This window comes from Haliaeetus albicilla, chromosome 19 (assembly GCF_947461875.1).
Source record: "Haliaeetus albicilla chromosome 19, bHalAlb1.1, whole genome shotgun sequence".
NCBI lineage: Eukaryota > Metazoa > Chordata > Aves > Accipitriformes > Accipitridae > Haliaeetus > Haliaeetus albicilla.
This window is the reverse complement of record NC_091501.1, coordinates 715,324-741,467: the sequence shown is the minus strand read 5'-3', so window position 1 is coordinate 741,467 and position 26,144 is coordinate 715,324. Positions and strand designations below refer to the sequence as shown.

General features: G+C 46.9%; 1 protein-coding gene across 7 annotated transcripts in view; it reads left to right on the top strand.

The window, feature by feature from the left end:
* The window catches only part of ZC3H7B (zinc finger CCCH-type containing 7B), a 51,755-nt gene that overhangs the window by 5,766 nt on the left and 19,845 nt on the right, over positions 1 to 26,144 (top strand). For 2 of the 7 annotated variants that reach the window (XM_069807123.1, XM_069807124.1), the window contains exons 2-16: positions 1,155 to 1,215; positions 3,738 to 3,771; positions 4,148 to 4,345; positions 5,221 to 5,379; positions 8,684 to 8,764; positions 10,321 to 10,380; positions 11,788 to 11,830; positions 15,888 to 16,147; positions 17,072 to 17,420; positions 18,406 to 18,515; positions 19,397 to 19,559; positions 19,646 to 19,807; positions 20,670 to 20,875; positions 24,950 to 25,050; positions 25,736 to 25,917. In XM_069807123.1, the coding sequence (XP_069663224.1) occupies positions 1,163 to 1,215; positions 3,738 to 3,771; positions 4,148 to 4,345; positions 5,221 to 5,379; positions 8,684 to 8,764; positions 10,321 to 10,380; positions 11,788 to 11,830; positions 15,888 to 16,147; positions 17,072 to 17,420; positions 18,406 to 18,515; positions 19,397 to 19,559; positions 19,646 to 19,807; positions 20,670 to 20,875; positions 24,950 to 25,050; positions 25,736 to 25,917 (2,161 nt within the window). In that variant the 5' untranslated portion in view covers positions 1,155 to 1,162. The remainder of the gene's footprint in view (positions 1 to 1,154; positions 1,216 to 3,737; positions 3,772 to 4,147; positions 4,346 to 5,220; positions 5,380 to 8,683; positions 8,765 to 10,320; positions 10,381 to 11,787; positions 11,831 to 15,887; positions 16,148 to 17,071; positions 17,421 to 18,405; positions 18,516 to 19,396; positions 19,560 to 19,645; positions 19,808 to 20,669; positions 20,876 to 24,949; positions 25,051 to 25,735; positions 25,918 to 26,144) is intronic. The other 5 variants (XM_069807129.1, XM_069807125.1, XM_069807126.1 and 2 more) reach the window with 5 other exon arrangements.

The window sequence follows — 26,144 nt, the reverse complement described above, 5'->3', positions numbered from 1 at the left end:
TCTTCAGCTCCATCTCATCTCAGTGTTTCTGTGCTTGCTGCCTTTGTCCCCAAGTTACCATTCCTCAAAAGCTGAGCATTGTTTGTGATCACAGCTGGTTGATGGCAAGGCTGGGAAATTCACTTTCCCAGCAACTCTGTTTTGCCACAAAGTGCCATCCCTTCTGCCATTTATTCTTTTCTTGTGTGGCAGACCTGTGTACCTTGGGGAAAGGTCAGGGAGGAGCCATTCTAAGCTTTGCTCCCACACTGCAGGGGATGAAGCTCAACTATCTAATGGTATGATTCAAGCCCATTTTTGTTGAGAAAAGGGACATTACTCCAAAATGGCTCCAGCATACTTATTTGTCTGTGCTCACAGAGACCCAGACTGGATTTGATCAAAGCCAGACAAGTTACTGTGCCCATTTGTGTCCCTGGCTAAGTGAGGATAACTCTCTCTTGAGCCTTCCTCAGGCACTGCCCACCCCAATTTAAAACACTGCAGGATGGGGCCCTGTTCCCTCTTCAGAGGAGCATTCCCAAGTCTGTGCTGCTCTTGCCTGCTGATTTTCAGCACAAAATTCCAATTGCATAGATTCATCGCTGTCCTTTTATGAGGACCATGGCAAGCAATTCCATCTCCTTCCTTCATGTCTCTCTGTGATATGCCTCTATTTACCTTACATAGATTACTTGTTTTGTCTGCTGTGCAGTAAACCAGTTTAAATCCAGCCCAGATAAATAGTGGTCAGAATTGCTTATCGTGGGAGGGTCTCAGCATAAATTCCTGAAATGACTGCCAGTGTAGGGGGAAATGTTGATTTAAAAATAAAAATTTTTTTTTTCCTTTCCTAGAAGGCAGTCATGATAACAGTTGGTTCCCATTGCTTTGTTTACTGGCAGCCTCGCTCGAGAGCTCAAAGTGAAGTAATTCCTCTTTGCTCATGTATCCTGGCGGTGGCATGTGAGAAAAAGCAGATACTTGGTAGTGAGCTCCTTGCCGTTCTGTATCTGCAGTGTGGATAAATCACGGACTTTGGTGTTCAGGGCATCTGGTCTGGAACATTTTGTTAGTAGTAAATTCAGGCACACACAAAATACTGTGCTGCTTAATTGCCAGCAAGACCTAAAATGACTCACAATGTTTTCTTTCTTTTTCTTCTTCCTGTGCAGCAACTATAATGGAGAGACAGAAGAGAAAACAAGAAATAGAGAAAGGACTTCAGTTCATTCAGTAAGTGGACAACCTCATTGTTTCCTGTGGCTTTGGAGGTGGTTGTCTTCGTATCGAGGATTGCAGGAACTGAGTTCTTCCTATTCACTGCTTTGGGTCTGCTGCATGGGAAAGCGATATTGGTACTGACGATTTTCACTGTGATTCTTCAGGGTGCTTCTTGTCCTGCCAGCTCTCTAAACTTGAAATTCTATCATTTTAATTTCCTTGGGTCTTACCCTCTGCTGCAGTTCCGGGATGATCTTTATAGTCAGCATAATGGTAATAGTACTTGGACCTTCTACTTCATCTTCAGCCTGAAGATCTCAAAGTGCTCTCTCAGCAAGGTTATCCCACCTTTCTTAGGAAGGGAAGTAGTGTTTCTATTTTGTAGGTGGGGAAAGCAAAGTAAATGACTTGCCAGGTACCCCGTATGGTGCCTATATGAGAAATAGATGACCTGGGCTCTTTTACAGTTGCCAACCTGGTAGGTGCCCGAGGTCATTCTTCTGTGAATATCGTGTGGCCTTCTAGAGCTTGAAGTAGTTGCTTATGTAGTAGTTACAAGTCCAAGTACTTCCTTATAAAGTAAAGTAGTGTTTTTTCCCTCCAGTGTTTGAGTTAGCAAAGGCCTCGGACTCAGGTCCAGGTCCTGTGGTGAGTAAGGAAGTAGCAAGATTCTAATCAGATTGGTTTGGGTTTTTTTAAGGTCTGCTTTGAGTCCTGCAGTTGTTATGGCTGAAATCTGTGCATCTACAATAGGAAAAAAAGCCAAATCTTCCATGTTACCTATTTATACCCTGTGGCATGGCAATGATATTTTCACCTGTTGTGGTTTAACCCCAGGCGATAACTAAGGACCACGCAGCCACTCACTCGCTCCCCCCACATCCAGTCAGATGGGGGGAAAGAATCGGGGAAAAAAAAGTAAAACTTGTGGGTTGAGATAAGAACGGTTTAATATAACAGAAAGGAAGAAACTAATAATGATAATAATAACAATAATAAAATGACAATAATAATAAAAGGATTGGAATATACAAAACAAGTGAAGCACAATGCAGTTGCTTACCACTCACTGACCGATGCCCAGTGAGTTCCTGAGCAGCGATCCACCCCCTGGCCAATTCCCCCCAGTTTATATACTGGGCATGATGTCACATGGTATGGAATACCCTTTTGGCCAGTTTGGGTCAGTTGTCCTGGCAATGTCCCCTCCCAACTTCTTGTGCCCCTCCAGCCTTCTTGCTGGCTGGGCCTGAGAAGCTGAAAAATCCTTGACTTAGTCTAAACACTACTTAGCAACAACTGAAAACATCAGTGTGTTATCAACATTCTTCTCATGCTGAATCCAAGATTTAACACTATACCAGCTACTAGAAAGAAAATTAACTCTATCCCAGCTGAAACCAGGACATGACCCTAGTCTGAGATTAAATGGGGCTGATAACCCAGTTTCAGAGAGGCAGTTGTGAGGTTTATTTTGGTAACATTTATAAAAATGTGCAAGATTCCTGGAAAGAAAATAATGTAGAAATAACAGGGTGTTGTTCATGCTTCTGGAGTGTATCTTGAACTCTGAACCAGGGGCAGTGTCATTTGTTGGCTTGTTTTGATGTGGAAGAGGGGTACTCCAATTTTATAAGCAGAACAAATGTTTCTACATTTCCTGTAGTTAATTTTAAGGAGCAGCTGATGATTAGGTTGGATTAGATGAAATCTAAAAAATGTTTATGCTCTGACCAATAAGATCATGTATACAGTGTTATATTTCAAAGGTGGGGAGGGCTAGGAAAGGTGCTAAGGATTTCTCTAGAGCCTAGTGTTTTCTCCTTGAAGAGAAAAAATAAATACATGTGAACCAAGCCTGGATGACTCGGATGGTCTGATTTGAAGAACAGAACCTTTCTCCTAACTCTCAGTGCTGTTGTGGGGTAGGTGTTATCCACACAAGCACTGCCAGTTTTGTGGCACGACTTGGCAGCCAAGACAGCTGAGTTAAATGGCCTCCTGAACCTGCAATGTTTTCTTACTTTTGTGGTGTAGTTGTGGAGGCATGTGGCTGAGTTAATACAGAGGAAAGTGATTGCATTTATCACTCTCTCTTTGGTCTCACAGAGGACTTGAGGAGGTCTTGGAGTGCCAGTGTGGTGCCTCTCATTAGAGCTAGGTGCACTTAAAATATGCTTGTATTCTCCATGGCAATCTCTCCTGGGACTTTCTTAAAGATGTTGTGTTTTTAGGTGGCTGTCTGAAGGCATGTTACAGAGAATTGTGTATGTGCAGAAAATAGCTGAGAATAAGATTCCTCCAGTCTGAGATGCCTTTGGGACCTGACCATCTCTTGACACCACTGTGGCCATCGCTGAGTGTAATGCTCCCTAATTGTGTTCTCTTTGCCCCGGCTGCCTTTGAAGTGATAAAATGTTCAGTAACTCACTGAGATCATCAACACAGGACCAGAAAGATGATTTCTTTATCAGACAAAAGCCCTTGTTTGCCTGGATGCCTGTTTCATGAGCCTCTTATCTTCTTTTTTTCAGGTCCACTTTACCCCTAAGCCAAGAAGATTATGAGGTAATGAAGAATTTGTTTTCTGAAGTTGGGAACCCTCTGGTTAGCAAGATTTGTTCTGTTGCACAGCCATTAGTTTACATACCAAAAGTGGAGAGCGTGGGATGGTCTGCCACAATTTGTCTGTAACTTAAAGTGTTAAGGTTCTGACAGTGACAACTTTCAGGGAAAGGAGAAGACACTTGAGTGTTCGAGAAGAAAGGAGATTTGACTGGATTATTCTCTTCTACCAAACGATTGATGTTTTATGGGAGAGTGGGGAGGCAGGAAAGTCTTGGTGGGCGGGAAGTTTGCTAAAACATATGGAAGGGAATGGGAAATTGGGAAACCCCTCGTGCCTCTGAATATCCAGTCTGTTTGCTTTCTCCTTGCTGCCCAGGCCTTTTTGCAGAAGCTGGTGAGAAACCTGTTTGCAGAGGGCAATGATTTGTTTCGAGAGAAGGATTTCAAGCTTTCACTGGTACAGTATGTAGAAGGGCTGAACGTGGCGGATTACGCAGCCTCCGACGAGGTTACCATCCCAAAGGAACTCCTGTGCAAGCTGCATGTCAACCGAGCTGCCTGCTACTTTGCTATGGTGAGTTCCTTCCCAAGTCATCCCCAGGGGCCAGGGAGGACATCATGGTCACAGTGCCATGCAGTTGGAAAAGATGTCAAGAGGGGTTTCACTTGGTTTTGTCCACGCCCTGTTCCAACACTGGAGGAGATGATGACACACAGAAAAGTCTGTTATCTCCTCATGATCACACTGTTGTCTTGCAAGACCAGAGGAAGGATGTGAAGGAGAGGGGGCCAGGCCTAGGGTACTGACAGTGCAGTTCTGGTCCATGTTGGTGAGGAGTTAGTACAATCCAGTGTCTTCCAGTCCTGACTGAGCATTTCGCTGGAATACTGTTTGAGTATTGCTCTGGAGGCTCCTGCCTCCTCAAGTGAGGCACTGGAAGACAGCGAGAAGGGTTTGGGTCTTGACGGAACTTTCAGTACACACATGGAAAATTATTCTGAAATACTCAGGCTCTAAAAGGCTGCATGCTTCCATTTTCCTAAGGAATCCAACAGCTTTACTCTATGGCACAACCCCAGAGCAGGTCCATCCTGTTCATAATGAGGCTGAGTCCCATGAACAAAATTAGCAAGCAGTCACATAATTAAAGACTGTCAAATGTAACATGCCCAAGGTAGAGGGGGAGGCAAGATAAGGTTGCTCAAGCAGCCTTAATTCTGGCATTCACTGATTTTCAAGTGTTTTGAATTTTGCAAGACTTAAGAAAATGGTCTGTTACTGTAGGCCTTGCGTGTTTGTACGCTGGTCTGTGTATGAGGTGATACATGTATGTTTAACTGCCTTTTATATTTCTGTGTTCTGCTGAGAGATGAAATGTTTGCATTCACACAGAAGGAGAGGTTAGTCTGCTGTGCCTCAGCTGACTCAAGGTGGTCTCTTCCTTGCAGGGCTTGTATGAGAAGGCACTGGAAGACAGCGAGAAGGCTTTAAGTCTTGACAAGGAGAACATCCGAGCACTCTTCCGGAAAGCCCGCTCCTTAAATGAACTTGGAAGACACAAAGAAGCATATGAGTGCAATAGCCGATGCTTGCTGTCCCTCCCACATGTAAGTTTTTGACATACAACTTTTCTTGATTTCTGTGGCTCGCCACCTTCCTCTTCCTTAATATGCTTAGTGTGAGGCTAGAAGATAGTGGAAGGGGAAGCTTGGCTGTTGCTGGAAACATGCTTATGCGCAGAAATTCTGTCTCTCTGATTTGAAGATGTTTGACCCCCTGTGTTTCTTCAGTCCAAGTCCCCCTCTACAGATAGTACTAGCCAGAGACACTGGTTAGTGAGGGCAGGTGTGGTGGCCTATTTGTGAAGAGCAAAACCCTACCCTAACAGAATGTGAACTAAAGCCATGAGATTGTTTTAATTAGCTGGTTTTATACGTCCAATGGGAGTCACTAGGAGCATGGGACAAATGGGAACTGGAGCACTGGAAGGAAAATATGTATACTCTTCCTGTTTTAGTTAAAAATGTCTCATGTTTTACTTACTGATTGCTAAGACAGGCTGATAAAGCTTTTTATTCCTTCAGGGACATGCAAAGGTGTCCTTGACATCATATTTCATAGTTATTTTTATGTTCACAGGTGTGAAAATCTTTGCATTCAGAGGGGACTATCTGCATATACTAGGCCCTATATATTTTCCTGACATTGCTTTTGTTGAGTGTCCTTTTAGGCCAAATACTGAATAGGAAACCAGACTGTGATTAGATGGATTCTAGTGAGCACTGGTTGTCCTTGCTAAATTTGGTTCTGATCCATCACAGTAATACTATTACAAGAAAAATGCATCTACATCAGCAGAAGTTAATTTTCCTTTATTATTAGTGTTACAGAAGCAATCTTTGAAAGCCTTGTTAGGGGTTAGTTATTCCTTTTGTATAGCTTGTAAATTCTAGTTTCTTTGACTTGGCAGAACAGGGTGACCAAAACATGAAAGGTATCATGTTAGGGGAGTTCCAAAGAACTGTTTTTTAAACAAACCCTTTTATAAACAAACCTATCTAATATATGTGTTCACATAAAGCCATAATTGGCTATATTTCACATTGCAGTTGAGCCACTTAATTATATGGTTAAAAAATAAATTCAGTTACATTTACATATCTCCCATTATCATCATTACAATCATTGTGGTCTACAAACACTTTATCAAACTTCTCTGTGGCAGGAAAGTTCAGCCTACAAACTCCATATCGAGTGATCTGCATTCCCTATTCTAAACAATTCAGTCTTGTAAATTAACATACCTGATTAACAGGAATCATAAGCCTTCTCTGCATCAAAGGCAAGTCATGCTATCCATCATCTCACTCTTGTTTCCATTACGCCTCTGGAGCACATGGGTACTTCCAGCTTGCATTGCTGTAACAGCTGAGAACTTTGTTGTGGTCAAAGCGGAGCATGTATTAAAACTTCCGATGATGAAGGATCTGCCGATCAGTTGACTCACTGTCTAGCAGAGTTAACTTGCTTCTGGAGGCAGATACTCAGTGCTGGTAGTTTGCAGAGGTTCCCAGCATGGGGAAGTTGATACCTCTCTGTGGTATGCTTTTTTTGGCATGGCATGGGGTGTTTTTAGGGTGTTGGAGGAGAGCATGTTGCATGCCCTTGTTGAGCATCCCCTTGTTTAGATGGGAGGTAGTAAGCACCTGAGGGTGGCATTTGGCTGAGGGAAGGGAAAGCTAAAGGAAGAACTTGTGGGTGGCAAAGAGCAAATAACCCCCCACCCCCACAACTCAGGTCTGCTGACAAGAAGGACAGTAATTAACTATGTGTTGTTGGGAAGGGAAGTGGTGGCAGTCTAGAGGGAAATACATTGTTGATCTTGTCCAGGAATCTCGGAAGACATCTCAGAGTTACATTGGCACATGGAGTTGGACAGGGTAAATCTGGTAGGTATGGGTATGAGATCAATGAAAAGAAACGATGTCAGAGGTCTTTCTGGTGAGTTTTCCCCAGGGAGCAAGACTTCAGAAGACACCTGAGAGAGTGTTTGGAAAGGCAGAATCTCCACAGGCAAACAGAGCAATGAAAACGTGGTTGGTGTTAGAAAGATCTGAGAGGTAGAAGAGAGTGAGGAAGGAGCAGTGACCATGAGATTTGACCAAGAAGAGGTCTCTGGAGGGTGTGGGGGCAGTTTCAGGAGAAGCAGGTACATCCTGAAGGGGTGTCAGGTGGGGAGAGAAGAAGAAATGGACAAGATAGAATTTGTCTTCACGTGAGTTCAGAGAAGATGGTGACAAGACCAATGTTGAGGGTGTGGGTGAGCAAGTACAGTCAAAAAGTGACACTCCAAATTGAAGGGAAAAGTTACTGATACTGTGGGCAGGAGGAACCAGAGGCTAGTGAGAGGTTGAAAGGGAAGGGATGAACTTGCAGGGAGAAGGAGGTTGGAAAGACCAGCATGGCAAGTAGAGAGAAGAGACCAAGCTTCAAGGCTGGAGATGAAGGAGGAGATGTTGTGACATTAAGGAGGGATATCACAATAGGTTGGGCAGATATTTTTTTCTTCTTTGAAGAAACTGTTAAAGCACTCCAGTATTTTTGCAAACAGGGAGAGAGGAAAGCAGAAGAAAAGAGTTGCTGGTGATACATGAAGAAGGTTGTGGCAGGTTGTTAGTCCAGGCAGAACTGGGGAGGGAGGAGCAGGGGAATGGAGCATGGCCCAGAACTTTGTCTAAAGCCCACGGTGGTGTGGGAGTGGGCACGGGCAGTGAGCAGGGAGGATGGTAAATGGCACGCAGCGGGGAAAGCAGAAGGATCTGCCTGACGAAGCTAAGGCAGTTTAACGAGAGCTGGAGACAGTGAAAATGCCTTGTAGCTAGTAAGTTGGAAACTAAGACTTGGTTTCAGCTTTAAAAACAAGCAGACAAGCAAAACAGGCTAGTGAATACTGTCTGCATATCAAAACTGATTATTAACTCTGCAGCTGACAGAGAGGGAAGGCATGCAGGCTCCTTACCAGACATGGGGACCTTGTGGAAGCTGTGTCAGCCCACAGCAGCCAGCCTTGGCAGCCTCTCCAGCCACCTTGCCAGCAGGATTCATGAACCCCACTTTCAGAGAGTGGGTGCTTTCTTGGAAGCAGACATTTGATTCTGATTTTCTGCAGCATCGAGGCAGTGTAGGGGAGAGCTCCTGGTGCAACCCCAGTATCTCAGCAGGACTGAATGACAAGAGCCCTCAGGTCTGCATGGACTCTCCTAGGGCTGCTCTGGCAATTGTCCACTGGCTGCTGTCTACAAGTGAGGCTTCTTGGTGCAGTCCAGTAAGGATAACTGCATCCCTGTTTATTTCGTTGTGTGTGCCACAAAGGCAAAACTGAAAGTGTCCTGCCGATGGTTTTGTCCCCAGGATGAAAGCGTCACACAACTGGGACAGGAGCTTGCCCAGAAGCTGGGACTGAGGGTTCGAAAAGCATACAAAAGACCTCAGGTACGACTTCTTTTTTCTTAGAGGCTATCCTTTGGCTCTTTCAGATTTACTTTTGCAAAAGTGGTAGGTGCTGCTCTGCAGTTACAGACACACGTACACTACCCTGCAATCCGTCTAGCAGGCGGCTGGCTACCCTCCTTGTCCTGACCCTCTGACTCGCTTTGCCTAGATCCATTTCTAACCCCGTTGCTGCTGTGTCTACTGCCAGGATGTTTCCCGAGTCCCCAGCTAAGCCAGCCAGAGCCAGGCTGGTGCTGCAGGAGAGGTCTCCAATGCACTGGGAGCCTGTGTGTTTTGGAGGAGAGGGACGTGAGGCCTGATCCCAAAGGTTTTGCATCACAGTCCTTTCCCTGTTATGGGATGAGAAGGGTGGGATCCTCTGCTGCATTGGAGGCATGGCTGGTTTTGTAGTGCGATGGGTCATTAAGGGTTCCTGCCCCATATCTAGGCGTACACCTTCTTTGTGGTGGGGAAAGGTCTGAGCTTTGGGAGAACAACAGGTACACATCTGGTCAGATGCTAGGAAAGAAGGCAGCAGAAAGCGAGTTGTGGGTCCAGTTAATTGATGCCAGTGGCTGGATCCATAACCTGGCTCTAGAGGAAAGTGCTGCTGTAACTGGAGTACTGTTGGTGTTTAAGTGTGTACTCTGGGATGGAGCTAGAGGGCGTTAGGCCACTGCCAGCACTCTTGGATAAAGCTGCCTTGGTCACATAAAATCCCAGGATGCATTTTCAGGAGTAGGGAACATTAGCTAGTAGTCGAGGCTTAGCTTTGCATTCGCATCCTTGGCCCCATGCACAGTGGTGTATTAAACAGCCAGCATGTTCCATCTCCAGAGGGGCACCTCTGCAGTATGCGGTGAAGTGATTGGTGGGCATCCAGTTTGCAGAAAGCTTTGGAGGTAAATTTGGCCATAGCATCTTATTCCTCTCCATGACCAACCTCACATGTGATTGGTATACCCCAAAAAAACGCTTGACATTGTAGCAGCTCTCAGCACTCCAAAATGATTCTGTCTCAAAGAAAGGGAAGTTTTATGCAGAAATACTTTTTGTAGCTGCTCACTGTGTTGGCCTTGCCACCTTTTTGCTGCTGTCATGTTACTCAGCTCTGATGGGCTTAAACCACCAGTATGTTAGACAACTAAAAATTAAAAACTGCAAAATGCTTTTTATTATTTGAAATTTAGTGATCAGTATTTTGATAACACCTTGCTATCTCTTGTGCTGACTTCCAGCTTTCATTCCAGTGCTGTAATGCCTTCCCAAAGTAGTAATTTCTCAATGAAAAGACAAAAACTTCTGTTCCTCGGGGAAGTTTTTTGTCTCCTGATTGTGTGTTGGATGTTGGATGTTTTGCACCGAGGTGTCCAGAACAAATATATGGCCCTTTCAGTGTTCAGAAATCTGTACCCTTGTGTCACAGTAGTATGCCTTTTGGGGCGTTTTTTATTTATGGGCAGTGCCTGGAAGGAAACTGTATTGTAACCCAGCTTTACCTAGTTTACCAGCATTCATGGGCTGTCTCTGTTCTAAGACCTCTCTCTTCCTTGCAGCAGGAATTGGAAACATTCTCGCTACTCAGTAATGGCACGTCAATCAATTTGTCAAACCAGGTAGGATTTGCATCCTGTGGTTGTTACTGTTAATGGACTGTGCTAGTAGAATGCTTTGCAGTTTTATTTACATGCAAATTTATAACTGTCTTTTAGGATTTAAATGTATTAATTAGTGTTTTCAGCTTTTAAGGAATATTGCCAAGGAAATTAATTTCTTTGAAAATATTTCTAGTGACAACGTTTTTGATGTCAGTAATTGGATCACTGAAGATGGTTATTTTTCTTAGTTATTGTGAATGTTTGTTTTCTCTTGCATTTTAAGTAAGTTTTAGTTTTCAAGTTTTTACATAGTTAGGGCAATGCTAAGTAAAAGTCAGAAAGTGCAACTGATGAAGAAACATACAAAATTAAATCATGCAATGTACTGAGAAGGTACATACACAGTTTATGCATTCTTTGTATTGTCCTGTCACCTGGGGGATCCAGCTTGGGCAGGACGCTGTACAAATACCAGGCTAAATCAGAAGAAATTGCTGATTTCCGTGTTCCAGCAGTGGGCAAAAAAAACCCCAAACACTTGCTGTTTTTACAGGCTATTTGGTACTTCACACTACTCCTTAAAGCAAACAAACTATAAAACGTAAAAATTGTCATTTTGTACAACAAGATGGGATACTAAAGAATTAGTTTACCTCCCACCGTTCAGTGACTTGCCTTCACATCTGTCTAGGAAAGCCAGTCAGTTTTCTTTAATAGTTGTGCCCAATTTTTCATTTGAAGATCTTTCCTTTTGCAAGAAAGGAAAATAGTGCAAAAACTAGAACTTGCAAAAACTATTGCAGTAGATGCAGTATCTCAAGAGTAATGCTTTGTTTGTGCCTTTTTAAGCTTAAGCTGAAGGCACACATACGTAAGTATGTGTTTATGTTTCCGTAAAATACCGGCTCATTTTATTCCGTGCCTGGAGCTCCAAGTCAGCAGTTGTCTTGGCGGAAACCTTTTCCTGTTTTGAGTTCGCTGTAAAAGTTTGTGGTTGTTAGATTGCAAAACATGTGCAGTAAGAAAAGGAACGTTGTGTAAGATCAGGCTAATCGGATCTCACACTGCATGGGGCTGACCGATTGATGTCTTGGGACTTGGGACACAGCGTTCTCATCCACACATGAAAAACCCTATTCTATGTACAGATTTGCTCACATGGTTGGGTATTGTGCAGGGCTGATACTCCTTTGCAGCAACAGGGTTTGTCCACTGCTGGAGGTAAAAATGAATAGGTTCTTTGAATTAATGGCCTCTTAAAGTTCGTTGGTTTTACTGCTCTTGCACTGAAAGAGGCCATAAAGGAAAAGAAAGGGCCAGATGCATTTAGAAGTAGTAGAGTCTCATCTGTGAAGTGTGAATATCTTTTTAAAGATTAATTTCTGGTGATATTTTTCTCTCCCCTTTTCTACACCCTCTTTGCAGACCACTTCCAATGGATTGGGTTCGATAGATGACATCGAAACAGGTAAAGACATGTCTCTTCTCTGATTTTTCTGGCTTCGGTAAGGTATCTGACCAGGCTGAGAGGTTCACTGTCTTCATTTGTGTCTCTTCTGCGCACTCCTGGCTTTGGTAACTAGGAGGAGGAAAAGGTGGTGGGAAGCAGGAGTGTTTGTCCTGCAGAAAGGCTTTTTGTCCAGGCCCAGTGAGAGACGTCTGGGAATTAAAACGGTCTGCCGAGGTACACAGATCTCTCCAGTTGTGCTTTCTTAAAGCTGGGCTTGGCAAAGCTTCTGAAACTCTGCTCCTAGCCAAAACAGTCCAGATAAAGTGAAGTTAAGGTTGTAGGTGGCTGTTTGTGCTCTAAGCCCGTATAGTCCTCCAAGGCATTGAGGTGGAGGAAATGAAAACAAAGGGAGCTGGGAGGGACCCAGGGAGAGCCGTGTTCAGGGCTAGGCACCCAGGAGGAGCAGAAGGAGGGCTACGGGGTTGCTTTTCTCATGCTAGGAAACAAGTGACCTTAACTCTGCCCCTGTAGAAAAGTTTGCTATGTGCTTTGCCCTTTGCTGTGTGCTGGAGCATTGAACTCATGCCTCTGAGCACATTAGTCTTTGTTCCTTTGAAAGGTAGCTCTATGTGTGTGTGCGCGCGCGAAGGTAAGTGTGAAGACTTACCGCTGCAAGTAGCAATTGCTCTTTTTATAGAAAGAAACTAATTTCATTATTAGGATGCTTTGGAAAACATGTTAGTTCTCTGTTGAATGCCACTTCAGTAACTGAATGCTATGTGCAATCATAAGACCCAGTTCTGTGAATTAAGGAGAGTTTTTCACATTATCTTGCTGTGCTAAAATGAACTGGACTCCTGCTGCAGAGTAAAGAGCGACTGCATCCAGTAAGCTATTTTATCTAACCAGGATTTGGTGTAAGACCAGCATGCCACCTTTGCTGCATTTCAGGCAGAGAGAACCTTTACTGCTAGGAAATCTTTTCAAAACCACCGAAATTACATGTTATCCCTTTGGCCTCAGAGTGATATGCCACCAGGAGGGCTGTGGGTGCTAGGTAGCTCAAGAGTTTCAGATTCAAAGCATTTTTAGCAAGGGTATTTTTTAGTTGTTTTGTTTTTAAGATGCAAAATCCTGAAGCCCCTTTCCCCATGATTTGCTTGAAGTCATCTGATTAACTCAGCCCTGCCCTGCACAGATCATGGCTAGATCTGGCTCAGTATGCCCTTTGGCCAGCTAACGCACTAGGGAACCACTGCTATTTTGGGAAGCAGAGCTAGAAAAAGGGCTTTTAAAAGCACTGTACTCACCCCTCTGGGACAGGCAGGTGTATGGCCAGAGAAGCTACCAGGTAGGGGGCATGGTATGAGAGACTTGGTTCGGGGGAACAGATGGAAAAGACCCTCATTGAGCTTATAGTAATAATAGGTGGGGCTTAGTGTTGTGGCAGTGGCAGGAATCAGAGGGAGGCAGGTGTGTGCCTGTGATTTGCTCGTCAGAGATGACTTTTACTTTTTTAAAATGGCGCAAACATTAGGTGAATGCCGAAGGTGCATGAGCTTTCTGGAAGGAGAGTACATGAGATATGGGTATGGTGGCTGGTGAGTGAGGTCAGCAGATGGGGTGTCCTGAGGAAAGCAGGAATGGGAAAGGAGGGATAGGGGAAAAGACTGGACAGAGGGGAATGGGAGGAACTGGCTGAAGGAATGACAGGGTTTGGGTGGTCAGGGAGAGGGGAGCAGACATCTCCCCTCTCCCCCTTGGAAGTAGTGGAGCCCGTTGGTCCCTGCTCTCTTCTCGCCCTTCACATGCACTGAGCTGTGGGGGATCCTGTATTGTTCTCTGCCTTTTGATTGAGCGTTAGCTTTTCTGGGTTTTGGGGCTCTTAGGGTGTGTGAGGGCCTCTTTCCTCTGCTTCCCCGAGTGGGAACCAGGGGGCCTGGTTCATTCCTCAGAGAAGGCCTGAACTTCTGGATCCTTCGGGGCCCTGCCATTGTGAACCCTTTTGGTGTCCCCCCACATGTGTCCCTGGCCCTTCCAGTGTGTCCTGAACTTCTTGTTGGCCCCTGGAGGGATCTTGACAGTACTCCAGATTTAAACATCTGAAAAACGGGAAGGCACAAGCCATCCCTTTGTACTGAAGGAAGTCCAGCTGAGCTGCCAGTGATGAGGCCAGCACCGAGGGAAGGTGGATGGCTGGCTCCCGAGTGCGGCTGGGGGGCCCACGCAAAAGGGACGTGAGCTGAGAGAAGTTGTCGCAGAGGGGGCAAGGGGTTGGAGCTGAGCCTGATCTGAGGGACAACTGCAAAACTAAGGACGTTTACAGCCTTCCTTTGAGCCACTGCCTGTGGGGAATGTGTCCAGCTGCACCATTGAAAACCTGTGTTGGATCCTATAAGGTACTACATGCGCTTTCCTTTGATTGCATGCATGAGGTTGTGGAGAGGGACCTGTGTCTGCCCCTTGCAGCTTCCCCGTGCTTTCCTTGCCTTTTGTCACAGCTTGGCCTCCGGTGCCTTGCACAGCAACCTCGGCTGTGGTCCATCCGTGTGGACCGCTCACAACAAATGCCAGAGGAAAGGTTGCAGGGGGTGGTTCTGTGCTCCTGGTGGGGTTAGAAGTAAGGTAGCCTGCATGTGTGCGTCGTCTCTGCTGTTGTTTTGTTCAGGACTTGGGGGTCTGCAGGAATCGCTGAATTGCTGAGCTCTCTAAGGGCACCAACACCGTCCTTGGTCAGTGAACGTGCGGTGTAGAGGATAGCAACATGGCTCACTCGCCCAGTCCCAGTTACAAAGGGATGGCTGAGTTCTTGTGGAGGCTGAGTGAGCAGAGCTTGTATAGGCAGGATGCAGCATTTCTCACTGGATCAAGATTCATGTCTCGGAAGCTTGTCTGGTTTCTTTCCCATTCTTATCAGTCTTTCTCATAAAAGCTGTTGTCTGTTCTTCCAAATTTTGCCTTGCTTATAGCCTTAGACCGTTGTAGCTACGCTGCAGCCACAGCTATGTGGGTGGAGAAGGTAGCATCTTTGTCTTATTTCTTTTCTTTTATTCTAGGACATCTGCACAGGGGCAGAATTAAGGTAGTTTGGGTGCTTGGTTTGAGAACTGCAAATGTAATGCTTCATTTTCCAAATTTCTAACATTTTAATTTTTTTTTTTTAACCTTTAATTTTTTTTAGAATAAAATGCTCTTCTGTGAAGAATATGTGCTTGTAACCTTAACTTCACTTAACAGAGGTTTATATTGCATGATGGGAACGTCTTACCATTTCAGTAGTGTACTGGAGAGGCAAGGAAGCCTTAGGGAAAATCACTGCCTCTCTCCTGCCCTGACCCTGGCTCACACAAGTTCCCAAGGGGATGTTTGCTGCTGAGGTGTTGAGGGGGAGTGTGAGCAGCAATCTCCCACCTGTGGACATCAGGAAGCAGTCAAGAGCAGGGAATTTACTTGGGTAAAGACAGCTGAGTGAGTCTGATGGAGTTTTTGGGGAACACATTGTTAGCACAGCCTGGTCTAAGCACCCAATCTCTGACTCTCTTCTCAGCAGGACATTGTGTGGTTTTGTCTTCTGCCATTTAGGATGCCTGAGGTTTTAGAGAGGGTGTGCAAGTAAGCAAGCTTTCAGCTGGGATATCAAAGCTCCAAGGAGTAGAGAAGACAGTGATCTCTGCAAATGCATTAGTGAGGAACATTAAAGAAAACACCAGGTGGTGGGTTATAGAGAAATCAGATTATGTGCCCCTGGCTTTTAGTCCTGGCTGCAGTGAATTCAGTAACTGCTCAGCCACAGTTTTCTTGTTTTTCCTGGTTACTGTACATGCTTGCCAAATCTTGACAGTCTGGGCGCTGGCCCTTAGAGCATATTTCAGCTATTGGTGAGCCATTGGAGACTGGGAACAAAAATGAAAGGGCAAGAACTCTTCAGACCAGAGCCCCTCCTCTCAGAAAATTGGCATAGTTGTTTTTTGTGATTTGACGGAGTTGTACAATGTTGGTTTTGCCAGTCTGTGCTCTGCTTGCCCCCTGCAAGAGGCTCTCCTGGGTGACTGGCTCTGTTTCTCCCTCATCACAGACTGCTCTATGGACCTGCAGTGCCTCCCAGCTCCCGTGGTCACCTCCATCCCTGTGAGCGAGGGGCTGGCCCCTTTGCCCTCTGACTCAGATGCAAAGGGCTTGCCTACCTCGCTCCCTGCTGCCAGCTTGCTCCCGTCTCCAGACTGCGTGTCCCTGCCAGTGCCTGAGAGCGTGGAGGACTTCACAGATGGGGACATCATTGGGGAAGAACTGGATTCCCTCCTGGACTCCCTTGCCGAAGGGTCACCATACCCTCTAGTAAGAGTGGGCGCTGCATGAGTCCCCTGCTTCTTGTTCCAAATAGGTCCTTGCAGCATGTGGATATGCATGCTGTCTCTCTCTCTCTCTCTCTTTCTGTCACTCTTTCCTCCTAGCTCTTCCTCTGGCAAAACTCATTCATTCCTTACTTTATTTCTGCAACTGGCTTGTGAGTATCTAAAGAGCTTGCCTCCAAGCCTGCTTTGCTGTGTGCAACTTCAGGGAGCTGCGCCTCAAAAGGTACCCAAGATAGTCTTCCCCCAACCATCACCTTCCCCCTGGCCTCTGGTCTCCATGGAGTTGAAGCAGGCCTGAGGGTAGAAATGAGTGTTCTGAAGCAGGAATGGTGGATGTATTTTATACAGTGGGCATGCTCTAATCTCCTTGTATTTTGTGCAGGCTGCATTCAGCCTAAGCTCTTTGAACAGGTCTGGGAGCTGTAAAGACAATCTGTATTAATACTTACGTTGGATATTAGTTGCCAGTGTTGCTGATGTTATGTGAGCCAACCTGGGTCTGGAAGCAATATAATCATATTGATGCAGGACACCTCTCGAGCCAAAAAGCTCTGATGAGAGGTACCACAACTAATGGTCGTTACCCTAACCTCAGCGCTGTGTGTACTCAGCTGCACTGTTTCTTGACTTGGGCTGGTTTAAGTGCCCAGCGCAGTGCTCTGCCTTGCAGACCGATGAACTTAGGTAGCCCAACACCTCCTCAGGGACCTCGGTCCAGACTGTGTGTGGTTGTAGATAGATTGGAAGGTCTGTGGGAAGTCTGCAGGCGGATTGAGCTGCCAGGTATCCTTTTGCTTCAGATGATACAGCATGCACTTGAGTGGGAGCCTGTTACCCTCTGTTCACCCATTCTCTGCCCCTCATTCCTAATGTGCTGTTTATCCTCCCTCTTCCCGGTTCCCCAAAGTCTTTGGTCCAGGGCACCATTCCTACCAACCTGCCAACGGAGATGCCCCAGCTGATCCCTGTGTTTCCGGGGGGAACTCCACTGCTGCCCCCAGTCGTGACAGCCAGCATCCCTGTCTCCACCCCACTGCCACCTGCCTCCTTCGGCCTGGTGATGGATCCCACCAAGCAGCTCTCCTCCTCCTCTGTCCTGGATGCCTTCGAGGCTCCACCGGGAGGAAGTGGCGGCTCCACCTTAGATTCGCTGGATTCCCTGGATCTGCTCCCCTACACAGATTCACGGCTCGATGCCCTGGACTCCTTTGGGACAAGCAGAGGGTCACTGGATGCCTTGGATTCCTTTGCCATTGGTAGGTGTGGGACTGATGGGGTTTTGTGCTGCTTTAGCTGTGAATGCATGCCAAAACTATTTCCTTCAGTGCTGAGGGAGTTTGCCATATAGCTCTGCTGGTGCCGCAGAACAGGAGTATAAATGTAGAAGAGGGCAGGGAGTTGTCTTGGACAGAGCAACTGAATATGTCTAGCTCAGGAGTAGTGAGAAAGGCTATAAGTGTGTAATCCCAGATAACCAGTGTGTGCATGGTGTGAAATCTCAAGAGGAGAGAGGAACGCAAAGGTGTATAATGATAAGTGATGAGATTTAAACCTGGCTTGGTGTCCAGGACACCTCCCTTGGCACAATTGCTAGACTATAACATGATTCTTCCACCCTCGACAATGACTCTTTGACATTTTGGACCAAATGAGCAAAATCCTAGTGACTATTTCAGATCGTACAGGACCTTGCTGTGCTGGGCAGAATGGTAGAGGCCAAGGTGGGTCTCTCCTATCTCTGGATTCAGGTCATCAAGTGTCCTGTTGCATGGGGCACTGCACTCTCACGTCACAAGGAGCAAAGCTGTGGAGGATGGTGGGGAAAGAGTAAGTCCCCTCCTGTCCTAGGAGGGAAGGCAGGCTGCTTCTTGGCTAACTTGTCCCCACTATTGCAGTATGTTGGCAGCAAAAGTATTTTGAGAAGACCAGAGACTGACCAGTCAGCACTTCAGTACTTGGATTCACCTCAGCATTGGGCTATCTTGAGTTGCCGCCTTGGGAATGCCAGTGTTCAGCAGCATAGGGTTGGGTTCAGTAGGGTTTGGGGCACAAGAAGGCCTTTCCTGGAGTTTTTCCAAGACTTAGACAGGTGGTTTGGGGAAGAAGTATTAAAATGTTATGAAATAAATAAAGCAAATAGATTTAATAAGCATTTGTTTGTCTTTTTGTGAGCAGAACTACCTCTGAAAGTGAAATGATTGTTTTTGTTTTGTGGGGCTCTTTTCCCCTTCTTTTGCCCAGAAGAAACTAGCCCTCAGGAACTGCGACACCCACCTGGCAGCCAAAAACCATCCCCTGTGGTGAGTGAGCCGCTCCCCCGTGCTGATGTCCCAAGGTGCTCTGGAGCCAAGGTAGTAGTGACTTGGGTGATGTAGGTAATTTGGGCCCTTCTTCTTAACCTGCCCCAGTGAGTGTTGCCTCCCATGCTGTGGCAAGGCAGGTAAAGATTTCCCCAGAGTCAGCAGGAAGACATTTGTTGCATGTTCATTTTTATCTGCAACTCTGCATATTGCCAAAGTAAACATGGTGTAACTTAGGGTCAACAGGGGATCATGGAGGCCAGTGTCCCACTATATCTGGCAACCACATAACACTGAAGGATGGGGTGGAGGAAGCCAGCTTTGTCTTAAAACTAGTGAGGTTCTTTGCTCCTCTCTGCCCCTCTCAGGAGGCTTTTCCAGATACACTGTCCTGCCCCTGTCCCATGTCTCCAGTCTTGGAGGAAAAGGGGAGGATTATCTATGGTTAGCAAGCTTGGAACAAGAATTATTCTTAAGTTTCTGGCATCCTGCTATCCCTGTTACTTCAGTGCAGACCCAAGTCTCTGTCCTCAGATTAATCTGCTCCCTAAAGACTCACTGATAAGTGGTTTGGGTTTTTTTCCAGGTTGGGACGGGGTTGATTTGAGAGTCTTCAGATTCAGAATTGGTCATGATAGAAGGAATGGGAAGGAGTGAGGGGGGCATTTTTTTCTGTGGCTCATGATAGAAAACTGAGGTCCCCTACCAAGAGAGAAAGAGGCCAGTCTTTGAAGTGAACGTACCATGCTCTTTGTTATCTTTGAAAAGGTTGCATGCAGCTCTTTTGGAGGTGTAGTTTCAGATGTGAACATTTTGATGAGAGAGAAAATGAGGAAGGTTTTTGAGAGACTGGAGTGGGGCAAGGGATTAGAGAAGTTTCTTACCCATATGGTTGCAGAGCTGAGAGGAGAGGTACGTGTGTTTTTGCTCAGGTCAGCCTTGGTGGAGTGAGTCATTCAGCTGTGCCCAAGGTCACCGAGCACCTGCTGTCCCAGCCAGAACCAGTAATGCCCAACACAGCCCTGCTGGTGAAGAACCCCCTGGCATCTACTCACGTCTTCAAACAAGCCTGTCATATCTGCTACCCCAAAACAGGTGATGCGTTTGCTCTGCCACCCAGAGCGCTGGCCCAGGCAAGGGTTTGCTTTTTCCCGGGCTGATGGGGTTATTCTATCCTGCAGGGCCCAAGGCTGGCGATTATACCTATCGGGAAGGCTTGGAGCACAAGTGCAAGCGGGACATCCTGCTGGGCAGGCTGAAGAACTCAGAAGACAAGACCTGGAAGAGGATCCGTCCTCGCCCAACCAAAACCAACTTTGTAGGATCCTATTACCTGTGCAAAGGTGATCTGGAGGGGATAGCGCTGTCGGTGGCTGGGAAGGGGCTGTACAGTGCATGCCAGGGGAGGTTGGGAGGGGACTTCCAGTTGGTATCACCTGCTGTCTTTGGGGTCTTCCTGTCCCATCAGCAGCCCATGGACTGGGAGGCTCAGTACAATGAAAGGCAATGAGCTCCCATGCTGTGGAGAGCAGGCAGCTTTTAAAGTGGTGGAGCAGAAGAGTTGCAAAGGCATAGTGAGGTGCTGTGCACAGCCAAGTGCTCAGAGCTGCCCTGTTGATATGGGCTTTGCTGAGAACCTGCCTCCTGTCCATGTGCCTGCAGCATTAGTCCCACTTCACCCAGCAGCCCCATGGCAGGACTGTGGTTCTGCCTAGGGAGAAGCTCTCTCTGCCTGCTCCTTTGCTCCAGCCCATCCCTCCGCAATGTGACCGGAATGGTCCCTGTGGCAGTGTCATGACAAAGTACCTAGTGAAGTGGGGAGATTGCAAGAGCCAAGATAACAGAGCTCCTTAGTGCTGGGCCACTAAGGCAACTTAATCTGGATTGGCTTCAAAAGGGGTTGGTTAAATCGTGGTCTGTCCCTGGCCAGGCACTGAATTAATGCAGGCCTCCATTTTGAGATGGTTTCCACAACAGATAGCATTATTTGAGATTGTCACCATTCAGTAGTTTGCATTAGCTTTCCTGAATGTCTTGGTATAGGCAAACCTGGGGGGAGATGTCTTCTCTTTTTTCTTTAACTCTGTGTTTTCTTGCTTTCAGCTCCTTGTGAGGTGTGGGCAGTGGGAGGAGACAAGAGAGAGTTTAGTTTCTGACTGGGCCGCCCTCCCTGTGTGGTGGTGTGTGCTGTTTGTTGCTTTGTAGATATGCTTAACAAGCAGGACTGTAAGTACGGGGATAACTGCACCTTCGCGTACCACCAGGAAGAGATCGACGTGTGGACGGAGGAGAGGAAGGGGACCCTCAACCGTGACCTCCTCTTTGACCCGCTAGGTGGGATCAAGCAGAGTAGCCTCACCATTGCCAAGCTCCTCAAGGAACATCAGGGCATCTTCACCTTCCTCTGTGAGGTACAGAGCTGGCGGGAGGGAGCAGGCACTCTTCATTGTCTTCTCAGTGTGTATCTGGACCATTGATAAGTTGATAGTTGCCATCACAGAAACATGGTGGGATGACTCGCACAACTGGAGTGCTGCAATGGATGGCTATAAACTCTTCAGAAGGGATAGGCAAGGACGGAGAGGTGATGGAGTAGCCCTATATGTTAGGAAGTGTTTTGACTGTCTAGAGCTTAATGATGGTGATGGTAGAGTTGAGTGTTTATGGGTGAGAATCAGGGGGAAAGCCAACAAGGCAGATATCATGGTGAGAGTCTGTTATAGACCACCCAACCAGGATGAAGAGGCAGATGAAATATTCTATAAGCAGCTGGGAGAAGTCTCACAATCACTAGCCCTTGTTCTTGTGGGAGACTTCAACTTGCCACATGTCTGCTGGAAATACAATACAGTGGAAAGGAAACAGTCTAGAAGGTTCCTGGAGCGTGTGGAAGATAACTTCCTGACACAGCTGGTGAGTGAGCCAGCTAGGGAAGGTGCCCCGCTGGTCCTGTTGTCTGTGAACAGAGATGGACTTGTGGGTGATGTGGTGGTTGGAGGCCATCTTGGGCATAGTGATTATGAAATGGTAGAGTTTTCGATTCTTGGAGAAGTAAGGACAGGGGTCAGCAGAGCTGCCACCTTGGACTTCAGAGGGCAGACTTTGGCCTGTTCAGGAGCCTGGTTGACAGAGCCCCTTGGGAGGCAGTCCTGAAGGGCAGAGGAGTCCAGGAAGGCTGGATGTTCTTCAAGAAGGAAATCTCAAAGGTGCAAGAGCAGACTGTCCCCATGTGCTGAAAGATGAGGTGGTGGGGAAGGAGACCAGCCTAGCTGAACAGAGAGCTTTGGCTGGAACTCAGGAAAAAAAGGAGAGTTTATGACCTTTGGAAGAAGGGGCAGAAAACTCAGGAGGACTACATGGATGTTGTGAGGGTACGCAGGGAGAAAATTAGAAAGGCCAAAGCCCAACTAGAACTTAATCTGGCTACTGCTGTAAAAGACAATAAAAAATGTTCCTATAAAGACATTACCAACAAAAGGAGCACTAAGGAGAATCTCCATCCTTTAGTGGATGCAGAGGGAAGCATAGTGACAAAGACTGAGGAAGAGGCTGAGGTACTTAATGCCTTTTTTGCCTCAGTCTTTAATAGTAAGACCAGTTGTTCTCGGGGTACCCAGCCCCTTGAGCTGGGAGGCAGGGACAGAGAGCAGAATGAAGCCCTTGTAATCCAAGGGGAAATGGTTAGTGACCTGCTGCACTGCTTAGACACACACAAGTCCATGGGGCCATATGGGATCCACCCAAGGGTACTGAGGGAGCTGGTGGAAGTGCTCACCAAGCTACTTTCAATCATTTATCAGCAGTCCTAGCTAACTGAGGAGGTCCCAGTTGAGTGGAGGTTAGCAAATGTGATGCCTATCTACAGGAAGGGCCAGAAGGAGGATCCAGGGAACTACAGACCTGTCAGTCTGACCTTGGTGCTGGGGAAGGTTAATAGAGCAGATCATCCTAAGTGCCATCATGCAGCATGTACAGGACAGCCATGCGATCAGGCCCAGTCAGCATGGGTTTATGAAAGGCAGGTCCTACTTGACTAACCTGATCTCATTCTATGACAAAGTGACCCACTGTTGTGGTTTAACCTTAGCCAGCAAAGCAGCCACTCAGTCATCTCCCTCACAGTGGGATGGGGGAGAGAATCAGAAGGGTAAAAGTGAGAAAACTCGTGGGTTGAGATAAAGACAGTTTAATAGGTGAAGCAAAAGCTGTGCACGCAAACAAAGCAAACCAGGGAGTTCATTCACCACTTCCCACCGACAGGCAGGTGTTCAACCATCTCCAGGAAAGCAGGGGTCCATCACGCATAACAGTGACTTGGGAAGACAAAACACCGTAACTCCAAACGTACCCCCTTCCTCCTTCCCCCAGCTTTGTATGCTGAGTATGACATCATATGGTATGGAATATCCCTTTGGCCAGTTTGGGACAGCTGTCCTAGCTGTGTCCCCTCCCAACTCCTTGTGCATCCCCAGCCTACTTGCTGGTGGGGTGGTGTGAGAAGCAGAAAAGGCCTTGACTCTGTGTAAGCACTGCTCAGCAGTAACTAAAACATCCCTGTGTTATCATCACTGTTTTCAGCACAAATCCAAAATGGAGTCCCATACCAGCTTCTATGAAGAAAATTAACTCTATCCCAGCCAAAACCGGCACACCCACTTAGTGGATGGGTGAAAGGCTGTGGATGTTGTCTACCTAGACTTTAGTAAAGCCTTTGACACCATTTCCCCCAGCATTCTCCTGGAGAAGCTGGCTGCTCATGGCTTGGACAGGCATGCTCTTTGCTGGGTAAAAAACTGGCTGGATGGCCGGGCCCAAAGAGTGGTGGTGAATGGAGTCAAATCCAGTTGGTGGCTGGTCACAAGTGGTGTTCTGCAGGGCTCGGTATTGGGGCCAGTTCTGTTTAATATCTTTATCAATGATCTGGATAAGGGGATCGGGGACACCCTCAGTCAGTTTGCAGATGACACCAAGTTGGGTGGGAGTGTTGATCTGCTGGAGGGTAGGAAGGCTCTGCAGAGGGATCTGGACAGGCTGGATCAATGAGCCAAGGCCAATTGTATGAGGTTCAACAAGGCCAAGTGCCAGGTCCTGCACTTGGGTCGCAATAACCCCATGCAATGCTACAGGCTTGGGGAAGAGCATCTGGAAAGCTGCCCGGTGGAAAAGGACCTGGGGGTGTTGGTTGACAGCTGGCTGAATATGAGCCAGCAGTGTGCCCAGGTGGCCAGGAAGGCCAATAGCATCTTGGCTTGTGTCAGAAGTCGTGTGGCCAGCAGGACTAGGGCAGTGATCATCCTCCTGTACTCGGCACTGGTGAGGCCGCACCTTGAATACTGTGTTCAGTTTTGGGACCCTCACTACAAGAAAGACGTTGAGGTGTTGGAGCGTGTCTAAAGAAGGGCAACAAAGTTGGTGAAGGGTCTAGAGCACAAGTCTTATGAGGAGTGGCTGAGGGAGCTGGGGTTGTTTAGTCTGGAGAAAAGGAGGCCTTGAAAGGAGGTTGTAGTGAGGTGGGGTGCAGTCTCTTTTCCCAAGTAACAAGTGATAGAATGAGAGGAAGCAGCCTCAAGTTGTGCCAGGGGAGGTTTAGATTGGATATTAGGGAAAATTTCTTCACCGAAAGGGTTATCAAGCATTGGAACAGGCTGCCCAGGGAAGTGGTGGAGTCACCATCCCTGGAGGTATTTAAAAGTCATGTAGATGTGGTGCTTGGAGACATGGTTTAGTGGTGGACTTGGCAGTGTTAGGTTAACGGTTGGACTCAGTGATCTTAAAGGTCTTTTCCAACTTAAACGATTCTGTAATTCTATATGTCCCAGCCAGTGCCCTGCTCCAAGGAGGGCAGTGAGCAGTGGATGCAGCTGTATAGGAGAAAGGAGAGGTAGTTTTCCTCCTTACCCCTGCAGCTGAACCAGGTGCACACAGCCTCATGGGATTACCTGTCTCCTCGTCTGTGTTGAGATGTTGCTTTGAATTGTAGTTTAGCCCCAGCTACTTAAGAAGTCAGAACCCCGTAATGCAACAAATTCCCACTTGATGTCTGTGCTGAGCCACTGAGTCGGACAGTTAAGGATTGGCTTGTACCGTCTTGATGCTCTGCAGCAAAGAGTTCCCCACACTGGCAGCGGTACATGTAAAGGGACATGTTCTTTGCTGTGAACTGGCTGTTCTTTTATTTTTCCCCATCATTTCCCCCTTGTTCTTGCTCTGTTGGCTAACTGGAAAAGAATATGTGGCTCTGACCAAAATTTTTCCAACCACAATGGAAAATACTATTGAGAATAATCCAAAAAATGTTGTCCGGAAGCTTTTCCAAAATTGTGCTTGCTTTATTTTAAAGCCCTACCACAAAGTTTTCAGCAGGCTTCTTCCAACTTTGAACATTAGAATAGGCTGGCTCTGGTTCTTCTTCCCCTTCTAAGTGAAGTGGCTCTGGTTCACTGCTCTCTAAGATTTTTCCAGCATGCTAATTCTTCTTTTCTCAGATTTGCTTTGACAGCAAACCCCGGATTATCAGCAAAGGGACCAAGGATACACCATCTGTCTGCTCCAACCTTTCTGCCAAACACAGCTTCCATGACAACAAGTGAGTGAACGTTTTTTGTGCTGATGGGAGCAATCTCTCACAAGTCCAGCCAGTTTAGCTCCAGGGCCCTGGTCTCTTTCTTTCCTCCCTGTGAGTTCCAATCATAGGGCAGCTCAAAGCATGATAAATAGCACTATATGTTTCACCCTGTGTGTTTGCTCCTGGTGCTGAGGGATTTCAGGCATCAGCAAAGCCCTTTGGAGTCAGCCTGAGTTTCCTATTGACTTAATTTGCCTTTCAGCTTGGCCTTTACATAAAGGTCAAACCAAAGATCCTCTGACTGAGGATCCTGCCTCTGACTGGCTGGTAATGAATGTTTAGGAAAACAAGCATAAGAAACATGTCAAGTACACAGTAATACAACCCCTTCTGGTTCCTGGCAACCTGAGACTTAGGGACTTGCTGAGCCAGAGGAGTTGGTATCTTTGTTGCATGTTTTGAAATGTGTCTGATTTCTGGACTTAAGCAGAGCATCACCCATGGGCTGAGGAGATTGAAAATACCTACCTAGGGCTGATAGGGTGGGAGGGCAGGGGTTTGGTTTTCCCAGTGGGAGTCTGCCTCTCTCAGAGTTGATTTTCTGTGTCCTTTGACTGCCCAGTCAAATGTCTGAAAGTCACATATAAGGAGGAGGGAGTGAAGATTTGATCCTCTGGTGCTTCATGTTTCTCTGGCCTGGCTGCAGGTGTCTGGTCCACATTGTGCGTTCCACTTCCCTGAAATACTCCAAGATCCGCCAATTCCAGGAGCACTTCCAGTTTGACGTGTGCCGACATGAAGTGCGTTATGGCTGCCTGCGCGAGGACAGCTGCCACTTCGCTCATAGTTTCATCGAGCTCAAGGTCTGGCTGCTGCAGCAATATTCAGGTGAGTGTGACTTGGTGCAGGGCTGATGGTGTGTACACCTGAGTTTCTTCCAGTGTGTACCCGGGGCCAGCTGAGAGGGGAAGAGGGTGATGTGGGAGTACTAGAAGTTGTCACTCACTTGTGTATATACTTTGTCTCCTCAGGGACACATAAAAGAGGGCCAAGGTGTTCTGTGAGATGATTTGGCCCTTGTTCCTTTCTTTACATGCGCTACTGTAATTTGCAGA